Source organism: Bactrocera latifrons, unplaced genomic scaffold (genome assembly GCF_001853355.1).
Source record: "Bactrocera latifrons isolate USDA-ARS-PBARC rearing strain unplaced genomic scaffold, ASM185335v1 scaffold_175, whole genome shotgun sequence".
In the NCBI taxonomy this organism is placed as follows: Eukaryota; Metazoa; Arthropoda; class Insecta; order Diptera; family Tephritidae; genus Bactrocera; species Bactrocera latifrons.
Window position 1 is genome coordinate 230,384 of NW_017535241.1, and position 20,835 is coordinate 251,218.

The window sequence follows — 20,835 nt, forward strand, 5'->3', positions numbered from 1 at the left end:
TTACAGAAATTCCAACTGTATGTCGATATACAAAGGATTTCTTTTACTGATATGCGTTTGAACCCAAGTGCATTGCCAAATCATTTATGATTAATAAATTCTTCTTACTAACGCCACAGGCACGCTTAAACAAACGCTTATCGCCTTGCGAAAGCGTATATCCGAGGCAAAGCATTGGATTTGCTTTCATTATAGCAGCTCACAAATGTACATGAGTTAATTATAAAACAACAACTCAGCAATCAATAAAGCACCGGGCAGGGATCTCTGGCACCGGGCTTAAATAAAGCTTGTATTAGAACTCAGTTGCTCAGTTTGATATGGATTTTAATTAAAATTGCAGTCGCTTGCGTGCAAGCAAACGATAAATTTGATTTCGTTACTTCTTTATCACTTGTGTTGTACATACATATATGTACATATAAACTAATTACAATTAAGCCGAAGTATATTGAAGTTGATTGTTGCTTTCTTTTTTATTGCAGAAACCAATTATTTGCAACATAAACAAAGCTCAAATTTCGCTCTCGGAAAACAGCTGATTGGTTTTGGGAGGCAGTGCTAGTGTTGTGTAAAATAAAAAATTGTACTTTTACGGTACAAACAAATTTCAATTATCTATGAGAATTATAAATGAAAAAATACAAAGAAAGATTTGCATATATATTTATAAAGAACAAAAACATTTATTGAAATCACAGTCACGTACTACACAGTCACATAATCATGTAAATATATACAATTGCAGTAAAAAATCTCATACATCACATAATTTTTGTTATAGAATTTTTGATTCTGTATCGGGTTTTTTAATAGACTCAAAAATCAGTTAACTTAAAATTATTTGAAACTTTTTTGCCGTTTATCAACACTATTGTATCAATTTGTGTAAACATTTGCTAAAATGTCAAAGTGATGACGTTCCTTAACCAATTGACAGCTACACGTCTCTGCTGTTTTGAATGAAGTGACGAGGAAATATTTTGCAGTATTTTTAATGTTTAAACGGATAGCAAATAATTCAAAAATGCAAACACGTATGTAAAACAACGTTGTTAAGAAATGGGTTAGTTAACAAAATGTTTCACAAGGAAACGAAATAATTTTAGTGCCACAGAAGTAACAAATCAACTGGGTAGATGACAAAATATCAGCAACAAATTTGAAGAAAACAAATTATTAAAAAAACACAATTATACAAAATAATTGCACAGTAAGTATTATGGCCACAACAGAAAACTCTGGCGCTACAACGCTAAATAGTGGAGATGATGTGGTCGAAATAACGAAAGGTGAGACACATATTGGTGCAACGAAACAGATGTCAGGTGTATTAACGTTATCAACAAATGTGACACGCAGTTGGGAAACTTGTTACTATTGCCCGTGTGAAACATTCAAAACTTCAGCCGATTTTGTCAAGTATGTCTGATAAGCGGTGTAAGTAATAAAGGTATATTAATACGTTTTCCTACGCAGGCACTTACGTGAACGGCACTGTACGCGTGAAGGCGGCTCATATGTTTGCCGTTATGGTTTCAATGGCGTATGCCCTTCGCTTCCGCTGGATGGTGTGTCCGATCGTGATTACGATGCACATGTTGCTAAATATCATGTGAATCAGCTGACACGTGAGCTACCACCGGAATGGTCCGTATTCTCGGCAGCTCAAAATCTACCAGCCGTGCTCAACGATCCATCACGTGGTAAACAAAGCAATCTTTTCACGAAAAAGTGGGGCGACAATTTTGTTGAGAAAACATATATACCGCACACGCCACGTTTGCCTGAAATCACATATGCAGATTTCGATAAATACATAGCGAAAATTGGTAAACGTTATAGACGACATGAACGTATGTGTGCGCAACAAACACCGGTCGCTTTGGCGGAAAGTGAAGCTAAAACGCCAGCCTCACCAACACACGCAGTCAGCCTTAGCACCATACCGGAGATATTTCTAAAAGAGCAATTGAATCTGAATCATCCAGCGACTTTTGCGCTTGTATTCCCAAGTATTGGTGCCAACACCAGCGAGGAGAATAAACAGTCTGGCCGTGTGCTGCAAGAGCAATTATCGCATTATTTAGATATCGTCGAAGTGAAAATAGCACATCAAGTGTCTCAGAAATCTGCCGCATTTTTTCATGCCATGACCTCACAAGATGCGATTATGGCTGAGATGAAGGAGGCGGCCAGCAATGTGCGTGAATTGCGTGCTTCATTGCGCACGCTACACCAAACTGCGGTCGTGGACTCATTTCGTGTAATGCGTTTCGCGCAGCGTCGCCAAAACTTTGAGGAAACACTCGATAAGCTCAGCCTTATGGCGACGGTGCATAAAACGCAGCCCATGTTGCAGCTATTGCTGGGTACGCAGGATTATGTGGCAGCGCTGGATCTAATAGGTAAAATATTTATTGTTTTTTATTGAAACAAAAATAATAACAAATATATACATATATATTAACGTGATGGTTTTCTAGGCACCACGCAAGAAATTTTGACGCAAGAGCTCATAGGCATACACTGCTTCAAGCATCTACCCATGCAACTAAACGAAATGGAAAAGCTAATCGACAAAATGCTCACAACCGAGTTCGAGCGTTATGCCACTGCCGACCTCAACCGGCCGCTTTGCGATGTGCTCAACGAAACGGAGAGCGTCTGTGCGGAGGAGGACAAACTGGTGTGCATAGTGATGGGTTTGTTGCGTAAAAAGAATTTCTCCTTTGTTACGGCGTACAAGGACGAAGCGATTGTAACCATACGTGCCATCATCAAGCAGCTCGTTATCGAGGTGATAGCTTCCAGCGATGCCGAACTTTGTCTGACCGGTGCCGGCGAAGAGGCACAAAGTCTCTCGATTAGCGAATGGATTGCGTTGCTAAAGAAGGCGACTGTGGCGCTGCTCACTGTGCTACAACGCATACGCGCCGTAACGGGCATAATGCGGCAGACAACGGACGCGGCTGCAGGCGGCGCGGTGAATGGCGGGCAAGAGGGCGCTGTTAATCTAATAGACTCGGAAGCATTTCTAACATCAGCAGATCATGCTAATGTAACGGAGCGCTTGGATGAGCTGCTGGTGGCGGTATGCAACTATTGTCATGAGCGTTGCGCGAATCTGGTGTCAACGCAAAGTTTAGAGCGCACCATAGCGACGGCGGATGAGATCGAACAGCTGACCGCAATTGTAGATGAGTTCAGTGCGGGTTGTGAGGAGATTTGTGGCGCACCCAGCGTGCCACTGAAGGTATATACGAAATAAAAATATATAAAAATTTATTTTTATCCTATCTTTTACTCCCAGGTTGCCGCCAAAGTGCAAGCCTCACGCTTCGCCAATCACTTTCACTCGGAGCGCAAGCGCAAACTGGCTTTACTACTCGATTCGGAGCGTTGGCGGCAGGTCGACATACCCAATGAGTTCCAAAAGATTATCGATCGCATGGGCGCGCAAGACTTCCAGCAGCCGGCGAGCAAATCCTTTGCCGAAAACCTAGGCGCTACAATAAATGGACACAGTAACAGCAGCAGCAAGCTACAAGCAAACCCCGTGCTGCTCGTCGAAGGCAAACCGTTTAGTCTAGTTAGTGCCGCGCTGCTGCTAGTGCAAATGCTCAGCGATTATTGTCACTGCGCTACGCGTCTACCCATACTGGCGAGCTACTTGTCGCGCAATGTTGTCGATTTGCTGCGCACCTTCAATTCACGCTCCTGTCAGCTGGTTATTGGCGCTGGCGCTATGCGCGTAGCCGGCCTCAAAACCATAACCAGCACCAATTTGGCATTGGTGTCGCGCGCGTTGCAACTTGTGCTCTGGCTCTTGCCGAAAATCAAGTCACATTTTGCCACTTACGATGCGCACGCCGTGTCGGGTTTTGATTCGATTGAAAAGGATTTTCACAGTCACATCAAAGAAATTGAATATAAAATTTACGGCATCGTCACGGAGCGCGTCTCCATGCAGCTGGAGCAATGGGATGCACGTCCGCCGATACCGTCGCAAACGTTTCGTAATATTTCGCGGCATTTAGTGAAGTTGCACGAGGCGATTGCGCCTATACTACCCGAACTGCAAATACACTTGATTTATGGCATTGTGCATCGCAATTTCAAGGATAAGCTTAGAGAGCAACTGCTTAAATTGAACATCATCAATAATGGTGGACCGCAACATGGTGTGGTGACGTCAGAGCTGACTTTTTATATGGAAACGTTGCGCACGTTGAAGGCGTTGCCGCCAGCCGATTTGAGCGACGACATACTGGAGCTGATATGGACGTTCTAAAATGTTCTAAATGTGGTTGCATGCCACAAATGTTGTTTCATGCCGCAAATTTTTTGTTGCATGCCACAAATGTTGTTACATGCCACAAATTTTTTGTTGCAGGCCACAAATGTTTGTTGCATGCCACAATGTTGCTGTATGCCACAAATGCTGCTGTATGGCACAACTGTTGCTGCATGTTGCCACAAATGATGCAGCGTGCCACAAATATGTTGCATGCCGCGAATATGTTGCATGCTGCGAATGTTGTTTCATACCAAAACTGTTGTTGCATGCCACAACTGTTATTGCATGTTGCCACAAATGTTTGTTTCATGTTGCCACAAATGTTTGTTCCATGTTGCCACAAATATTTGTTGCATGTTGCCACAAATGTTTGTTGCATGCCACAAATGTTGTTGCAAGCCACAACTATTGTTGCAAACCACGACTGTTGATGCAATCATGTTGTCACAACTGTGTTGCATGCAACAAATATTGTTGCAAGTTGCCACAAATGTTGTTGCATGCCACGGCGATGTTGCATGCCGCAAATAGTCATTACAGTGGCTTTTCACGTTACACCTAATTTTCTTAGTTGTTGCACTAATTTAAGACAATTGTTTTAACATTCTTATGCTTACTATTATTATTATTATTACTATTATTATTATTATTACTATTATTATCATTATTGTTGTGGTAATTTTACTCACCACTGTACTTCGGTTCTCAGTTAATGTGCAGGTTCTCTCCTTGTTTGTATTTTAAGCTAACATTGCCAAGTCCCCAAAGGGGTGCAGCAACGCGCATAGAATTGTAAAAATTGAACATGTTGTTGTTGTTGCTATCAACCATAAGTATACAAACATATTTCCTGTAACAGGATACGCAGTTGGGTGTTGGTATTGCGTAACTGCAAGTCACTCACTGGCAGCTTTTAGTGAAATTTTTAAAACCCTAGCTGGAAAACAAAACGTTGAAAAGTAAATTATATAAATATATACACACATTTAAGGCATAAGTCTCGCATACATACATACATACAATACGATTATGAACAATAACAATAATTATTAGGAATATGTTTAAAAGCCGATAAATAATAATAAATGATTACTGGTAGTATTTGCTTGTACTTAGGCTGCTACAAACTAGAAAAGAAATGAAAACCCTCGAAAATTTTAATAAACAAACCATCACGTGTCGCATTATGTATATGTATGTATTTTACGTTCTGTGCAATTAAATTGTTTAAGCTAAAGCATATTATACGAGTATAGTATAATTCTGCATATAATGAAAAACGACCAAACATTTATATAGAAATAAAATATAACGAACGGTAAAAAACACTTGCAGTTGTATATTTAAATATACGCCAGGAGACTAGGGTTGTTGTTGTAATTTAAATATTTTTATTTGGTCACTGTCAACATACTTCTGTATGTGTAGGCAGGTCCTTCTCCTACTGGTCCTTCCAACGGAAACACTTTGTTGTTGTTGTTCTTGTTGTAGCGGCATTGTTCTGCCGAGTTAACAATCCTTGACCAGTTACGTAGACCCGACTGTCGTGGGAACGGAGTAGAGGTCTTCCTCTTCCCCTCCTTCCACCGGCGGGTATTGAATCGAAAACCTTAAAAGCTGGAATGTTTTCCTCCATTCAGACGACATGACCCAGCCAGCTTAGCCGCTGTCACTTAATTCGCTAAACTATATCAATGGCATAACTTGTACAGCGCATCGTTCCATCGAATGTGATACCAATGCGCAAAGGAACATAAATCTTTCGCAGAACTTTGCTCCCGCAAACACGCCACGCCGACTCATCAGATGTTGTCATCGCCTATGCCACTCCACCAAATACATAGCTGAACGACTTGTAAAGCTTGGTTTTTGTTCGTCGAGAGAGGATTTTACTTCTCAACTGTCTACTCAGAACGAAGTAGCACTTGTTGGTGTTGGTGTTGCTGGTGTTAATACTGCTTCCAAGATAGATGAAATTATCTACGACTTCGAAGTTGTGACTGTCAACAATGACATGGGAGTCAAGTCGCAAATGCGACGAGTATTTGTTTGATGGCAAGAGATATTACGTCTTGCCTTCGTTCACTACCAGATCCACTTGCTTCGCTTCCTTATTCAGTCTCGAGAAAACAGAACTAACGGCCCGACTGTTGAGACCTATGATATCAATACGTTATCAGTTGTACACTCATATAGAAGATGGTACCTTCGTTATTTAGTTCTGTAACTCGAATTATTTTCTCCTACACTAGATTGTAGTCGAAGTCGTATGTTAAGGAGTCGCTTTGTCTGTAACCTGTTTTGGTATCGAACGTCTCCGAGCCGTTCTTTCTGATCCTTCTTGATCCTAACTTTGAGGGGGTACCAAATTCAGACATAGCGGCATAAAGGCAACTCCTCTTCGTTTTGTCAAAAGCAGCTTTGAAATCGATGAAGAGGTAGTGTGTGTGTCTTTCACACAAATCGCTCGATAGAACCTTGTACGCGATGTTGAGGAGGCTTATTCCGCGGTAGTTTTCGCAGATTGTGAGGTCCCCCTTTTTCTAGATTTGGCAGAACATACTTACTTTTTTTTATCGTCGGGCTTGCTTTCGTTTGATCATGTTTTACGAAGATGCTGATGTATACTCCTTACCAGTTCTTCGCCGTAGTATTCGAATAGCTCGACCGACAATCCATCGGCCCCCGGCGCTTTGTTGTTCTTCAGACGTGTAAGTGCTATTCGAGCTGCTTTAAGTTCGGGCAATGGATTGTTCGCTCCATCGTCATTGATTGGGGAATCGGGTTCGCCTTCTACTGGCGTTGTACTTTCACTGCCATTCAGCAGGTTGGAGAAATGTTCCCTCAATAATTTTAGTTTTCTCTGGGCATTACTCACTAAATCACCTTTGGGGTTTCCACAAGAGTATGCTGCAGTCTTGAAGTTAGTCGCAGCATCATTTCCTAGAATATTCGAGCATTACCTCTGTCGGTCTTCTTGTTATATTATATAGTGGCGTAATATTGGCAATTCCGACAAATGAGCATCTTTTCGGATCTGATTGTACCACCCGAAATTTACTTTCAGAGTTTAGAAATACTTGTACTTTCAATCCCTTCTCATTCACGGGACAGAGAAAGAGATATAGAACTACGTTCATACCTAGTAAATAGTTAGGTAAGGTCATCCGATGCTGGTATTCTAACTAACCAGCAGAGGTGGTACTGCTACAATATGATATTTGCAGGGATGAAGTCGAAGATCAGGGTATATGATCCACCCCGCTCAGTCGATTGAGCGAACTGTGAACTGCGATTCGTCATCCGCTACTGATAATGATACTAAACTCGGCAAGATAAAGAAATAGTGCTCGGAAATCATAATATAGGAGGAAACAGGGTGTCATTATGTTGAGGATCGACTCAACACTTTTTGGTTAATGTTTTTGGTATGAAGCCTGTCAATGTTAGACTCCTACCAAAAGATCTAAATCGTTTGCAAAACCGACAATGAGCAGAGGTCGCAGAAGACATGCTCGATAATGTATCTGAGGACGTCGAAATTGTCCAACAACTCGTTCAGTTAGACGAAGGTTATAAAGAATTAGACATATATTTCTCAGTTCCCGAAGTAAATGTGAATTTATTTACCGAACAAGATTGTAATATGTTTATTATTTGAGCTTTAAAGTCACAGCTTACAAATTGTACCGAAATATTTCTTTACAAACAACAAATATCCCAATTTTCATAACTCATTTACATAACTTTCCATAACTATATTTCATTTTCAGCGCTTAACTCCCTTCAAACAATCGTCTCGAACTGTCCACGTAATTGTGATTCCTTGATGATTGCCTGCAGTTCTTTATCCTTTTGAGCGCGCATCTCATCAATAATGCTCTCACGAAACCCTGCGTCCTTGGCTGGATCATTAATATGTGTTTTCGATTTCGCGGAACGTTTCTTTGCCATTTCATTCAGCTGTGGCGCCTCGCTGGCCAGTAGTGAGCCAATACGTTCTACACTCAGCACACCGACTCTGCCAATCTGATCCCAACTATCGGTACCGAACCAAATAGAGAGTGCATCTGCGCTGTCTGTCACATGCGAGCGAAATGGATGCGTGGGACTACCGAAACCCAAGTGACTTATGGTATCGCGTAGTGTTTTCGCAAGTTTGGGTATTTTATTGGAATAGAAGAGTACGCTGCCGCCTATCAAGTGTGCCATGGAACGCAGACAACGGCAGATATGTTGCTTTAGCTCGGTGTCTAGAAAGAACTGGTTTAAATTAAAGTAACAGTGCGCCTCAACGCATACAAACCGAAATCTTTGAACAAATCATATTTGCCACCAACTATAACTATCGGAAATGGCATCAACTCCAGACACTCCAAATCATTGTGATCCTTTTTGAGCCGGTCCGCCATACGCTCGCGATACATTTGCTCCTCATCCGAACTCAACAGTTTACTGCTCGTGCTGCGTAGCGCCTGGTAAATGCGCTCCAATTCCGGCCAAACGTGTTTCGGCTGCGAGAGATCCAACATTATAATGGCCGCGAAATTTTCGAGTCCATGTGTGCGTAAGGGCACTGAAATCAACTGCTCTGCATTGTCCAAAGCGCCGAGCTCCCACACATTCAACACCTGTTTTTGTGTGCCGCTCGTGCGTCGGCCGTATGAATATTCTAAAGCAAGTGTGGGTCGTGGATTGTCCTCGCGTTCGAAGAATTTATGTAGCACCGTGGACTTGCCCTGTAACAGAGCGGTTTAAACAATAGGTTTGAAAAATTTTTGTAACTGCTATTCCAAATATTTACTTACGGCACCTCTGCTGCCTAGCACGAAAACGGTACGTTCCTTAGGTCCACTCTCCGCTTGCAGCGTACGCAATTGCTCCTCGGCTAGTTTAATTGCAATTTCTTGTATGGTCTCGCGTTTGTCGCCAGCTGGTTTGTTATCTCGTTTGTCAAACATTTTCGAAATTCTCTTGAAGAATTGTAAACTTGTGTGAAAAATTTGCCCTTTCATTTACCGTCGCCTTCTGAAACGCTTATGAAAATTGTAACACTGTTTTGTTTGGCATTTCGGTCAGGTGCTAAGTGATATCGTTGCTAATGGAAACCTCGCGCGTTCAAATGGTGGTGCTTATAGCTCTCATTCATGGTATGTGGTCTTTGCTGACCCAGTTGGACAACCGATTGTATTTTGATTTCCAAGTAGACTTTCAAATATTTCAGTTGTATTTTTGTTAGACTCTCGAATTTAATCTTCAAAATAAATACATATAATACTCCCAAGTTTGTTTACAACAAACGAGTTTTGATTTGACTGTACGAATGGTTTGAAAAATACTAGTAATGAGGAATTAAGTATTCTGAAGGCAAACTGAAACCTCTACAAATTTAGTAATAAACTCAAACTTATGCTTCGAAAGGCAATGGATGAAATATGGTTCCATTTTTTAACTCCGAAATCCAATCCATAGTCATCCAATTGGACTGCACTGGATGAACCTGCTATAAAGCTGGGAAAACCCAAACTGTTCACTGTCGAGGTTATGACGTCGGTATTTTTAGGTAAGCATGTATTATTACTTAGCATTACTAGGCCCTTTGAATGACTAATTCGCCGAAAACCGGCTGCATTTCGCAGATTTCAAAAAAAAAAAAAAAATGTTCGTTGGAAAGAAATTTTCAGTGCATGACGAGGCCGAACTGAGGTAAATTTTGAAGCAATGTACAAATCGTANAAAAAAAAAAAAATGTTCGTTGGAAAGAAATTTTCAGTGCATGACGAGGCCGAACTGAGGTAAATTTTGAAGCAATGTACAAATCGTACAACAAATATGGCATCGAAAAGCTGGAGGATCGCTATAATCATTATATCACTCTTTAAAGGAATTAAAAAACAAAATACCATATCTGAGTATAGTTAATGATCAAAAATTATTCACAAAAATGCCTTTTGTAAAAATAACTGCACCTCAATGTGTCTTCAGAAATCGAAATTATTATCCTCATATTATACCAAAAATCTTATGCCGTCGATCAGTACCTGAAAAATATATCTAAAAAACGTCGTTCAAGTCGATCAGTACTACTGTTTGGGATAAAATTTCTTTAGCGAATCTTAAATACAGAGTCTATGTCTCAAATTATCCATTCGTTGAGTGAGGCGAGTGATAAGCGTGACGTTTTGCTCCAAGCCCTGAATCGAAACGGGATTGTCCGCATAGACTTTAAACTTTACACCCACAGGAAAAAGTCTAAATATCATATGATCTTGGTGGCCAATCGAACCGTCAAAAACGTGAAATTATCTGCTAACCGAAGTGTTCGCTCGTTAAATCCATTGATTGATGCGACATGTGGAAGTGGCGTTGTCTTCTTGAAACCAAATCTCAACGAGATCGCGAACTTCAATTTCAGACATCAAATAATCAGTTATCATGACGCGATAACACCGGGACCATTTTTGAAGATATATGGACTGATGATTCCAACGGCTCACAAATAACACAAACATCTGTTTTTTCTGGATAAAATGGGAGCTCTTGAGTCTTTACAGGTTTCTTTTCGTCCCAAATGCGGAAATTATTTCTCTTATTTACATACCGATTGAGCCAGTGCGTGTCCTTGCTGAACAAAATTTGACTCGAAAATTTCGGAACTTATTGAACTTTTCAAGTGCCCACAGAGCGAAGCGATGTCGCTTGGGAAAGTCGACCGCCTTCAGTTTTTGCATAGGCCATATTTTGTACGCTTTTAATTTAAAATCTTGACGTAAAATGAGCCAAATCGTTCCATACGTCAGCTCAAGTGGTTGTGAACGGCGACGAATCGACTCTCAACCGTCTTCGTGTACACTCTCAGCTCTGACTGCCACATTTTGTTTACTGCGTTCAGGACGTGGTCTATTACCAATATTATCTAATATGTAGTGAATGGTGGGTTTCAAGATGGGTGATGATATTGCGAATAGTACGCTTCACCGTAAGTTGAGCGAAACGCGCGAAACATATTCTTTACAGGAGGTGAATGTTTTTAATAAAGCTGAACGATTTGTAAACATTGTCCAGACGTAAATCATTCCATGATGAAATGCTAAACAATACTAAACAAAAATAATATGACGGCTTGACCCTACTCACGCGTGATCTGTCAAAGAAAGGCTTTTAAAAAAGTATCTCTACTTGGATCACCCGTTATGTAAATTCGATATTGATGCAAAGAAATCCATTTTTCAAGAATCAGAAGTGTTTTGTTCGATTGCCATATTCTTCGTAAACGCTTCACGTGAATTTATTTAGTACAAAGTAAGTAGCTAAAGGGTCTAGAATCGATCTCACAAAGTGTTGGCTCAATATAATATAAGTTGTATAATGAACAGAACTTTTGTTAGGTCGTTAGGTTCTAGCATTATGGTACTTTTGTACATCAGACCCGTGAGGTGATATATTTATCGAATTAAATTTAAGAATAGAAACCTATTAAAAGTTTCCAAAAAAAATTAATCATAGTATCCTCAGTGGCAAGAATTGCTTTAGTTTTCACCAGAACTCTTTTAAAGGACAACACTGAATGACAGTTGGTGATACAGAGAGAAAGGCTCGTTATGGCGCATGCCCGGTGAGTAAATGATTTGTTAAAGATTCGCTCACTAACAAAATAATCCCAACACTAAAGTCAAGTCATGCGAGTATTAAACTTTATTCATACAAACACATATAACAACAGTAGTTCACAAAAGTAAGTATACATTTGATCATACCTAAATATGAAAAAGGTTCTGATTCTTGACCAACGAGGCAGCTGTATGGAAATCGTAGTACTTCAGATGCCACAAATTTTAGAGCAGAATAATACACCGATCTATTTATGAAACCCAAATATACAGAGAACATATGCCGTCTTCATATAATTAACAGAGAGCCGGAATCGTCTTTAGGGAGTCCAGTTCTGGAAAGTTTGTTAGTCAACCCTTAACAGAAATATCTTGAATCTTGAATTAGAAATTCTAACTAGGGAATTAACAGTAACTAATTTTTTTTACTTAAATGGGAACAGTTTCTGAAACTGGCTCTTATGACGGAAATTTTGTGCATTGGTCACTACAAGCTAAAGAACAGGTCACAACAGTGATTCAAGTGATTCCAGTTAAACATATATATTTCGTTAGTGAAACTTTAGGAGAAAAAGCTTGATCGTTAATTTAGGAAATTTCATGAATAGAGTTATTAAATATCTTTCTACAGAGTTTCTTAGAGATTTGAAACTGAAGGCATTACTCGATGAAGATTGTAGTCAAACACAACAAGAGCTCGCAGATTATATGAGAATCATTCAAACAACCATTTCAAAATATTTAAAAGCTAAATCATACCAAATCAAAGGGAATTGGTACTACAATATAAACGAATTGAATACAAGAGACTTTGAAAGACATTTTCGCATGTCAGAAATGCTGCTTAAACGCTATAAAAATAAGTCCTTTTTCTTCATGAATGTGTAAAGAAATGAAAATTGTATTTACTATAACAATGTTAAATGAAAAAAATTATATGATAAACTTGGCCAACCACCAAATTCAACAACGAAGTCCAAAATCCATGATAACGAGGTAATGCTCTCTATGCGGTAGGATAAGAAGAACGTGGCGTGTTTTGAGATTCTATAACCGCGTGAAATCATTAATGGGAGTGCTACCGAAACAACTCATCAGATTGAAGCGAGCTTTTGCGGAAAAACAACCGGAATATTCGATTAGACAACAGGCAATAATTATACTCTCGCAACAAAGTTGCTAAAGAGAGTATTATAGTTTTGTTCACATAACGGTTGTTTGTAAGTCCTAAAACTAAAAGACTCAGATATAGGGTTATATATACCAAAGTGATCAGGGTGACGAGTAGAGTTGAAATTCGGATGTCTGTCTGTCCGTCCGTCCGTCCGCGCAAGCTGTAACTTGAGTAAAAATTGAGATATCATGATGAAACTTGGTACATGTATTTCTTGCCTTAATAAGAAGGATAAGTTCGAAGATGGCCAAATCGGCCCACTGCCACGCCCACAAAATGGCGAAAACCGAAAACTTATAAAGATATTAAAGTGAAGTTTGGCACAAAGGATCGCATTAGGGAGGGGCATATTTGGACGTAATTTTTTTGGAAAAGTGGGCGTGGCCCCGCCCCCTACTAAGTTTTTTGTATATATCTCGGAAACTACTATAGCTATGTCAACCAAACTCTATAAAGCCGTTTCCTTCAGGCATTTCCAAATACACTTCAAAAACGGAAGAAATCGGATAATAACCACGCCCACCTCCCATACAAAGGTTATGTTGAAAATTACTAAAAGTGCGTTCACCGACTAACAAAAAACGGCAGAAACACAAAATTTTCGGAAGAAATGGCAGAAGGAAGCTGCACCCAGGCTTTTTTTAAAAATTGAAAATGGGTGTGGCGTGTGGTATATAATATTTTCTTAACACCCATGATGACACGTACGAAATAGGGGTGAAATCGGTTCACAATCACGCCTACTTCCAATATAACGCTACATTGAATTCCATCTGATGCCTTCTCTGTATAATACTTATATACATTAGGAACCAATGATGATAGCGGAATAAAGCTTTACACAAATATGGTATTTGAGCTGTGGTATCCCTTGCGGAAAAATTGTCGTGATCGGACTATAACTTTTCAAGGTCCCTTATATCGAACACGAGGAATATAATCACCGAAAATATCTCTCAGACATTTTCATGTAATTCAGAGGGCATCATTTTTATACTCTCGCAATAAAATAGCTAATAACGGTATATATCGTCAAATATATGGTTACATATACCAAAGTGATCAGGGTGACGAGTAGAGTTGAAATCCGGATGTCTGTCTATCCGTCCGTGCAAGCTGTAACTTGAGTAAAAATTGATATATCTTGATGAAACTTGTCATGCGAGAGTATAAAATATTCGGTGACATCCGAACTTAGCCCTTCCTTACTTGTTAGTAGATTCTTTTACTAGATTTACAGGATTTTCGATTCCAGTAACGTCGGGCCTTCAAAATAACTTCACTCCCTTTTATTTATTTACAGAACTCATTGCATGAATTTAGAGCTTGGTCTCATGAAAAACTCGAATGTATACAAAATTTTGCAATCTACTGTAAGTGAGCGGCGTGTTTTCCGAATTATATATGTGTATGTAAATATGTATATTTGTATGTTCGAATTGTAACCTAACACTCCAGTGCTGGCCGTCAGAGTGTTAATGCAGTCAATGTTGTATTTGTTTTGACTTCGTTTTTATTTTATTTAATTTTTTTATTTTTATTTCCTCTTTTCTGTTGATTGTGCAAGTGTTGACTGAATTTGACTTTAATTTTGTTTTTATTTTCTTCCGAAAGCGTGAAACAAAATCCCAACTAAAACGAAATAAAGGAGAGCGGCGCTTTTAGTTCAAAAACGCGTTTCGTTAATGAAGGGTTAATGTTATTCTTTTAATATTAGCGACTTGGTGTTAAAATCTTTTATTAGTCACTATTTGCGGAGCTGCTTCGAAGTGTTTTAATTTTACGTGGCTCAAATTGAGGTTTTACTCTTGGAACGCCGATTTGGCGCCGTCTCAGCGGCAAATGCTGAGAAGACAAACAAAGTCAAGCGCTAACACAGTTAACACGCTCGTGGAGACCAGCTTTGATGCTGTAAAGTCGCACGCCACAAATCAAACACAGCTCAGAACTCCAGCGTGTCGCTCCACACACTGGCGCAGCCAACGCGCTCACGTCATTTGTTTGCTGACAAGCTTCGTTTACCACTTCGTTTGGTGCTTGCTTGGAGTGTCAGCGGCAAAGCTTAACGCTTTGCGCTACGCTTTTGATTTTGTTTTTGTTTAAGTGTTGTTATTGTTTTAGCTTGCTGAAACTTCATATATTACTTGTGGAGTACCAGAGCGGTTGTCTTTGGCAGCGCCGCCCCCCTGCGCGCGCCACATTTCATTGCCAATAATGCTTCGGCGTTCGACACGCGCACTGGTTAGGTCGCTCACTGCCGAAAGCAGCGCCAAGTCGGGCAGACGCGTCGTCGTCGTCGTCGTCATCGTCATCGTGGTCTCATAAATACATTCGAATAGTGTGCAATGCGCTGCGAATGGAATTAGACGTGTCTCGGTGGAGCATATTGTACAGCGGTAAGTGATGCTCAAATGCGGTTCATATACAAACGAACATACACGCATGTAGGGAATGGTATGTATGACTTCGCGGAGTAAACTTCATGAATGTCTCTATTAAAGTTGCTGGAAAGACGAGACAGTGACTTGCAACGTGCAATGAAGTTCAGCGAAAAATGTGGAAAAAAGTGGAGTTATGAGAAAAACGGTACGCACAACCGTGCTTTTGCCAGAAATTCTTACAAGTATTAAAAAAAAAATAAAAATATAGAAAAAATTTAAAGAAAATAATTCTTGAATTAAAAAAATGTTAAAAAAAAAATTGCTCACGAAAAAGTGCCGAAATTGTGTTTTGTGTAGCGCGTAAGCCCTGCTTGCCTTACGTTGAGGTTATTGCCATCAAAAAAGTACCGTTATGTTGAGCTAAAAGTAAATAAAATAATCAGCAGCGAAAAAATACGTAAATAAAATACAACAAACACATGCAAGTCAAGTGTGTAAAGTGCTTTTCGAAGTTGTGTTGTGCAATAAATTCGCACAAAGTTGTGAATTCGAAGTTCGAAGTGAAGTACGCGCATACATATCTACAGATATAATATGTATTAGCATACGCGCTTAAGAGTGGAGTAGTATTTCAGAAAGTGTACAGCTGTTTGTTGGATTTTGTGAAACAACAATTGCATTTAAACTAAAACGCTAGCGAAAAAGCGAAGCTGGCGAAGTAAAGGCGGCGGCAAAGCGTGGCGTCAAAGCGGAGGTAAAGCGCTGCGAGCGTACGACCTAGCAGAGAGGGGTATAAATAACAAGGCGAATTTGCAGGTGAGTGCATGCTTTTAATCAGCCGTTCTATTAAAAAAACAAAAAAAAACTGCACACACCAACACACATATACACACAGTGCCTTACCTATTTGCTCAAAAAAAGGCGCTGCGTGTTATCGGCGTACACACGAAAAATCGATTTTTCCTCCCTACTTGTGCCAGTTCGCCTGTTTCAGACTTTTTGTTGTTGTTGTTGCCAACATAAAGTTGCTGTTTTGCTCCTGTTTTTTTATTGTTATTGTTGTTTGTTAGCCTTAAATTTGCACTTATTGTTGTTGTTGCTATTATTTCAGTTTTTGTTGTTGTTGAATCTGATTTTGTTGTTTTTATTATTGTTATTTTTTTGTTATTATCGCCGTTTCTTTTTTTGTATTTTTTATTTTTATTTTTTTGTTCCTTGTCCAATAATCTCGCTTTTCGTAACATTCGAACATGTTGCGACCGGCGGCGTAAAGCCCTTACCTTCATCGAGCTTATTAATTTGCTGCCTTTCTTGTTGTTTTGGTTGTTTTTTGGTCGTCGCGCAAATGCCGCCCACGTAAGCAGGCGCGCACCGCTGCCTGCTCGATAGCGTCCATTAGCCAGGAGTCGCGAAAATGTTGCCTAAGTACATTCACATTGCACGCTCTGTCTGCCTGCCCACACATGCACATACATACATACCTAGGCGAACGGATGTGCCACACAAACACTCACGCACCGTTAAAGCACTTTAGTCGGGCACAAATAATGTGCGCATTTGACTTGGGATGTGATAGCCTACATGCGAAGCATATTTAGTGTAGGATTAACGAATGTTCGTTCACCAAATCGTTGGTGTTTGTTGCGCCATCCTTTATTACTTAACAGTTATGTTGATTGGCCAAATACATATGTATGTTCATATGAAGCTAAGATGGAAGCCAATTACTACTCATGTGTTCAGTGGCGATGCCATCTTTATCCTCTTCCGTTTGTATGACAACTGCTTTAGAGGTCCGATCTGAACAATTTCTTAGGGGATTGTACGACTACCTTACACTAAAATCCTCGGCAAATTTCGTGTAGATATCTCGTGAAATGAAAAAGTTTTCCATAGGAGAACTTGATTTGGACCAATCATTTTGTATGACAGCTACAAATATAATACAGTAATTAGATGTCGGCGGTTTCGACAATCGAACAGTTTCTTGGGAGAAAAGTATGTGTTCAAAATTTTAGATCGATATCTCAAAAACTGAGGGACTAATTGTCGTATAGACAGACGGACAAACTGGCTAGCTAAGTAGGTAGGTAGATGTTTGACGGCACACCAAACACTGAATATAATAAATCTCTATTGTGAAACTACTGCGACCAAAATCCTATCACACTATCTTGTTCTCTCCGAACCATCCTTTGAAATGATGATGAATTCTGTTCATCGATAAAAAAAAAAAATTATTATTTCTACAACTTCAAGTCAACCGCCACCTATAATGGCGATCCTTTTCCTATATAAAGCCTTACATCGGCACAATATCTAATATAAAGCGTAATCCATTTCGAGCTTCCCTACCATTTTAAAGAAAAAACATAAAAACTTCAAATTTAATGAGGATTGTTTATTATCATTCGAAAGAACTTTAATTGACATTTATTTTTTGAAGATTATCTCTTTCAAATGTTGCCCGCGGTTAAGTCTCAGATGGTCCCTCCGTGAGTTCAATTTTCGATGACGCGTTCGAGCATTTCAGTTATCTGGCAAATGACACACGTGCTGTTGTTTCCCAAGGCCTGAATCGAAGCGGGGATGTCTGCATAGACTTTATCCTCACAGGAAAACATCTAACGGTGCGATATCACACGATCTTGGCGGCCAATCTACCGACTCAAAACATCAAATTATCTGCTCACCGAAATGTAATTTCAATAAATCCATTGATTGATACGATGTGTGGGAATTGGCACCGTCTTGCTTAAACCAAATGTTGTAGAGATCACTAGCTTCAATTTCAGGCATGAAATGATCGGCGAAATAATGCGCATTAATGGCCGCGGTTACGTTTTCACCGGCAATATTTTTTAAGAAATATGGGCCGATGATTCCACTGGAACTATTCAAGAGCCCATAGGAAGAATCTATCTTGCTTAGTAAGTTCAAGGCTTGTGCGCTTTCAATTTAAGAGCTCGACGTAAAAAGCGCCAAGTCATTTCATACGTCAGTCAAAGTTGATGCGAACGACGACGCATCGATTCTCCACTGTCTTCGTGTATCGTACACTCTCAGCTGCGGCTTCTATAGTTTAGGATATAAAAAATATATGAAAACGAAGTCGTAAAAACCTGAAAGTGCCCTAACTCTGATTCCATACTGAGAGCTTAAATCAGGCATTGGAAATTCATATTAGGTGCTCGTCCGAGAACATAAGTCATGAAGTCTAAAACCATCAGATATCCTCAGTTACAAACGTTTACGCTTTCTTTTTTTTCTCTAGAGTCAAAAGTCAAGAGGATTTTAGAATTATGCTTGAAAACAGATGACAGAAAAGTTTAAGGTAAAGAAAAATATATATGTATATAGTATTTTAGAAGTATTGAGTTGATTATACTCATCTCTCAACTCTCATAAAAGGATTAAAAATTATTTTTTTTTTATTTTTTATTTTTTGGTAACTATACTTATAAAGCTGTAAAATAGAATTTTTTGAGTGAAAGAATCTGGAATGTTCCACAGCCTGCAGACTTTCAGGCCAGAGATTGACAAAAATGTTAAGATATGAGCAGAGGTCTCGAAAATGGAGTTTTTATTAAGCAGCCTTTTTCTTATCAGCAGTTTTTCGGTAAAACTCAATGGAGTTCCATATTTCTTCGAATCTGCAATTGAACTATTGCTCTTAGAACTTCAATTTGTAATATATAATGGATTGTAAAAAAAGTATTGCGGTACTTTTATTGAATTTTTTTTTTTCAATTTTAAATTTTTCATAAAATTTTGTTTGATGACTCATGCTCAGCTCTTGACCGATGCTACGGCTGCTACTATGCCGGTCTCTTTCGACCAATTCAGCGATTTTATCGCAATTTTCGACAACAGGCCTTCCGGAGCGTGGCGCATCTTCGACCACCTCTACACCAGAACGAAAACGCTGAAACCATCGTTGTGCGGTGGAAATGGAAATTGTATCGGGTTCATAAACTGCACAAATTTTATTGGCGGCTTGAAATGCATTTTTGCTTTTATCGTAGTAGTACTGTAAAATATGCCGTATTTTCTCTTTATTTTGCTCCATGTTTGCGACGCTATACCTCACGAACGACTTAAAAGAAATGACATCAAACGCGTGTTAGCGCGTGAAATTAGCTTTTGAAAAAGGTATAGCATGACCCGATGCGACGAATAAAACTAGAACTACGCATTCTTCTTTCGCCAACTAGTGAAAATACCGCAAGACTTTTTTGACAACCTAATATTATACTTGTTTATAGTCCTCAAAGAGGCAAGGGTTAGGTTGTTTCAAATATCAGCTGCTTTATTAGATTTATCTAGTGGCTACTCCAAAATTTAATACGGTCTATAAATATCGTGTGGCTTTTCGTTTCATATTTTGGATTTGTTGATACTGCGTTGAAACATAAAATCATTTAAACGTCTTAAGACCTTTCGTTTAGTTTCACTTCATTAGATGTGGGGATACTGATGGCTCCGAATGTAAAAAATACCCCATACTCTGCTTTTTGCTTGCAGATAAATTGGTTCTTGCTTCGGTTTTGAGTTCATCATAATTAAGTGAAGTAGTGACCGAAAGGAAGTCCATGAGTTTTAGTGGACTAGCAATACTTGTGATATTTGACGAGATAAATCAGGTCATTACGTTATCCTCAGTTGACAATGAAGTGACTTTCCTTATCCACATCATTTAAACACAGCCACGCTACGTAAATTCCGTGCCACAAGCAACTCCCTATTCCATACTTTCAAAAAATCTGTATATCTACTCTCAAATGCAGAATCAGCGAACATGTATCAGTCCTTCGTCTGCTTATACACCGTATATAATAAAAAATCTATTTTGTATTTCTAATAAATGTGTAAAAACAAAGTCACTTCAAGGAGCTAATGAATGCATAAAGTCGGCTATTTGCATACTAATATCTATGCATGTATGCGCTTGTATCTTGAGGTTATGTAATATCCCCTTTTTGCTGCAGGAAACTCAACTTCGTGGCCACTTTTGGACGTCAGTTTCGATCGAACTCTCTTGCTTTGGTTAATGTAGGCATTTGCATTTTTTCGCGGCACCTCTTGCTATCAGAGTCTCAACAGTAGCAACAGTTTCCATTGGCGACACATTTATGTATATTGTTGGAAGACTCTCCACCTGTGCCCCTTTATTTGGTCTCACAAAAACGGCAGCGACACCGCGATAAATTTGCTTGTTTTTCGTCTACCTTATTTCTTCTTATGATCTCTTCACTCATTTGCGCCGGCTGTTGTTTACTTGGAAGACTCTGCCACACCTTCCTCACTCTCCTTATCAACGGATCGCTCAACAATCAACACATCAAGCGCCAAGCAGCACCCGCCACCCTT

The 20,835-nt window shown here is 39.5% G+C and overlaps 3 protein-coding genes across 5 annotated transcripts in view; 2 read left to right on the forward strand and 1 right to left on the reverse strand.

Annotated features, from left to right (window-relative positions):
* Window positions 1-841: 841 nt before the first annotated feature.
* Window positions 842-5,613, forward strand: LOC108967087 (vacuolar protein sorting-associated protein 54). Of its 3 annotated transcripts, none has more exons than XM_018930339.1 (5): window positions 842-1,037; window positions 1,092-1,422; window positions 1,480-2,408; window positions 2,487-3,256; window positions 3,314-5,613. In XM_018930339.1, exons 2-5 carry the CDS (start codon window positions 1,223-1,225, stop codon window positions 4,292-4,294), a joined length of 2,880 nt encoding a protein of 959 aa, XP_018785884.1. In that variant the 5' UTR covers window positions 842-1,037; window positions 1,092-1,222; the 3' UTR covers window positions 4,295-5,613. The 3 variants fall into 3 exon arrangements, with proteins under 3 accessions (XP_018785884.1, XP_018785885.1, XP_018785883.1); XM_018930340.1 differs by having other exon boundaries at window positions 1,110-1,422; XM_018930338.1 differs by having other exon boundaries at window positions 842-1,422.
* Window positions 5,614-8,007: 2,394 nt separating this feature from the next.
* LOC108967080 (cytoplasmic dynein 2 light intermediate chain 1) lies at window positions 8,008-9,320 on the reverse strand. Its single transcript, XM_018930326.1, has 3 exons — window positions 9,109-9,320; window positions 8,607-9,039; window positions 8,008-8,553 (listed from the first exon to the last, which is right to left on the reverse strand). Exons 1-3 carry the CDS (start codon window positions 9,313-9,315, stop codon window positions 8,087-8,089), a joined length of 1,107 nt encoding a protein of 368 aa, XP_018785871.1. The 5' UTR covers window positions 9,316-9,320; the 3' UTR covers window positions 8,008-8,086.
* A 6,110-nt stretch (window positions 9,321-15,430) lies between these two features.
* The window catches only part of LOC108967085 (protein numb), a 102,457-nt gene continuing 97,052 nt past the window's right edge, over window positions 15,431-20,835 (forward strand). The window contains exon 1 of the mRNA XM_018930332.1: window positions 15,431-16,281. The gene's annotated coding sequence lies outside the window, so the exon portion shown is untranslated. The remainder of the gene's footprint in view (window positions 16,282-20,835) is intronic.

Coding starts and splice junctions, on each gene's coding strand:
- LOC108967080 (XM_018930326.1), bottom strand. CDS start 9,315: ATGAAAGGGCAAATTTTTCACACAAGTTTACAATTCTTCAAGAGAATT. Junction 9,040..9,108: donor TGCTAGGCAGCAGAGGTGCC/GTAAGTAAATAT, acceptor GCTCTGTTACAG/GGCAAGTCCACGGTGCTACA. Junction 8,554..8,606: donor TGATTTGTTCAAAGATTTCG/GTTTGTATGCGT, acceptor AGTTCTTTCTAG/ACACCGAGCTAAAGCAACAT.
- LOC108967087 (XM_018930338.1), top strand. CDS start 1,223: ATGGCCACAACAGAAAACTCTGGCGCTACAACGCTAAATAGTGGAGAT. Junction 1,423..1,479: donor ACTTCAGCCGATTTTGTCAA/GTATGTCTGATA, acceptor TTTCCTACGCAG/GCACTTACGTGAACGGCACT. Junction 3,257..3,313: donor CACCCAGCGTGCCACTGAAG/GTATATACGAAA, acceptor TTTTACTCCCAG/GTTGCCGCCAAAGTGCAAGC.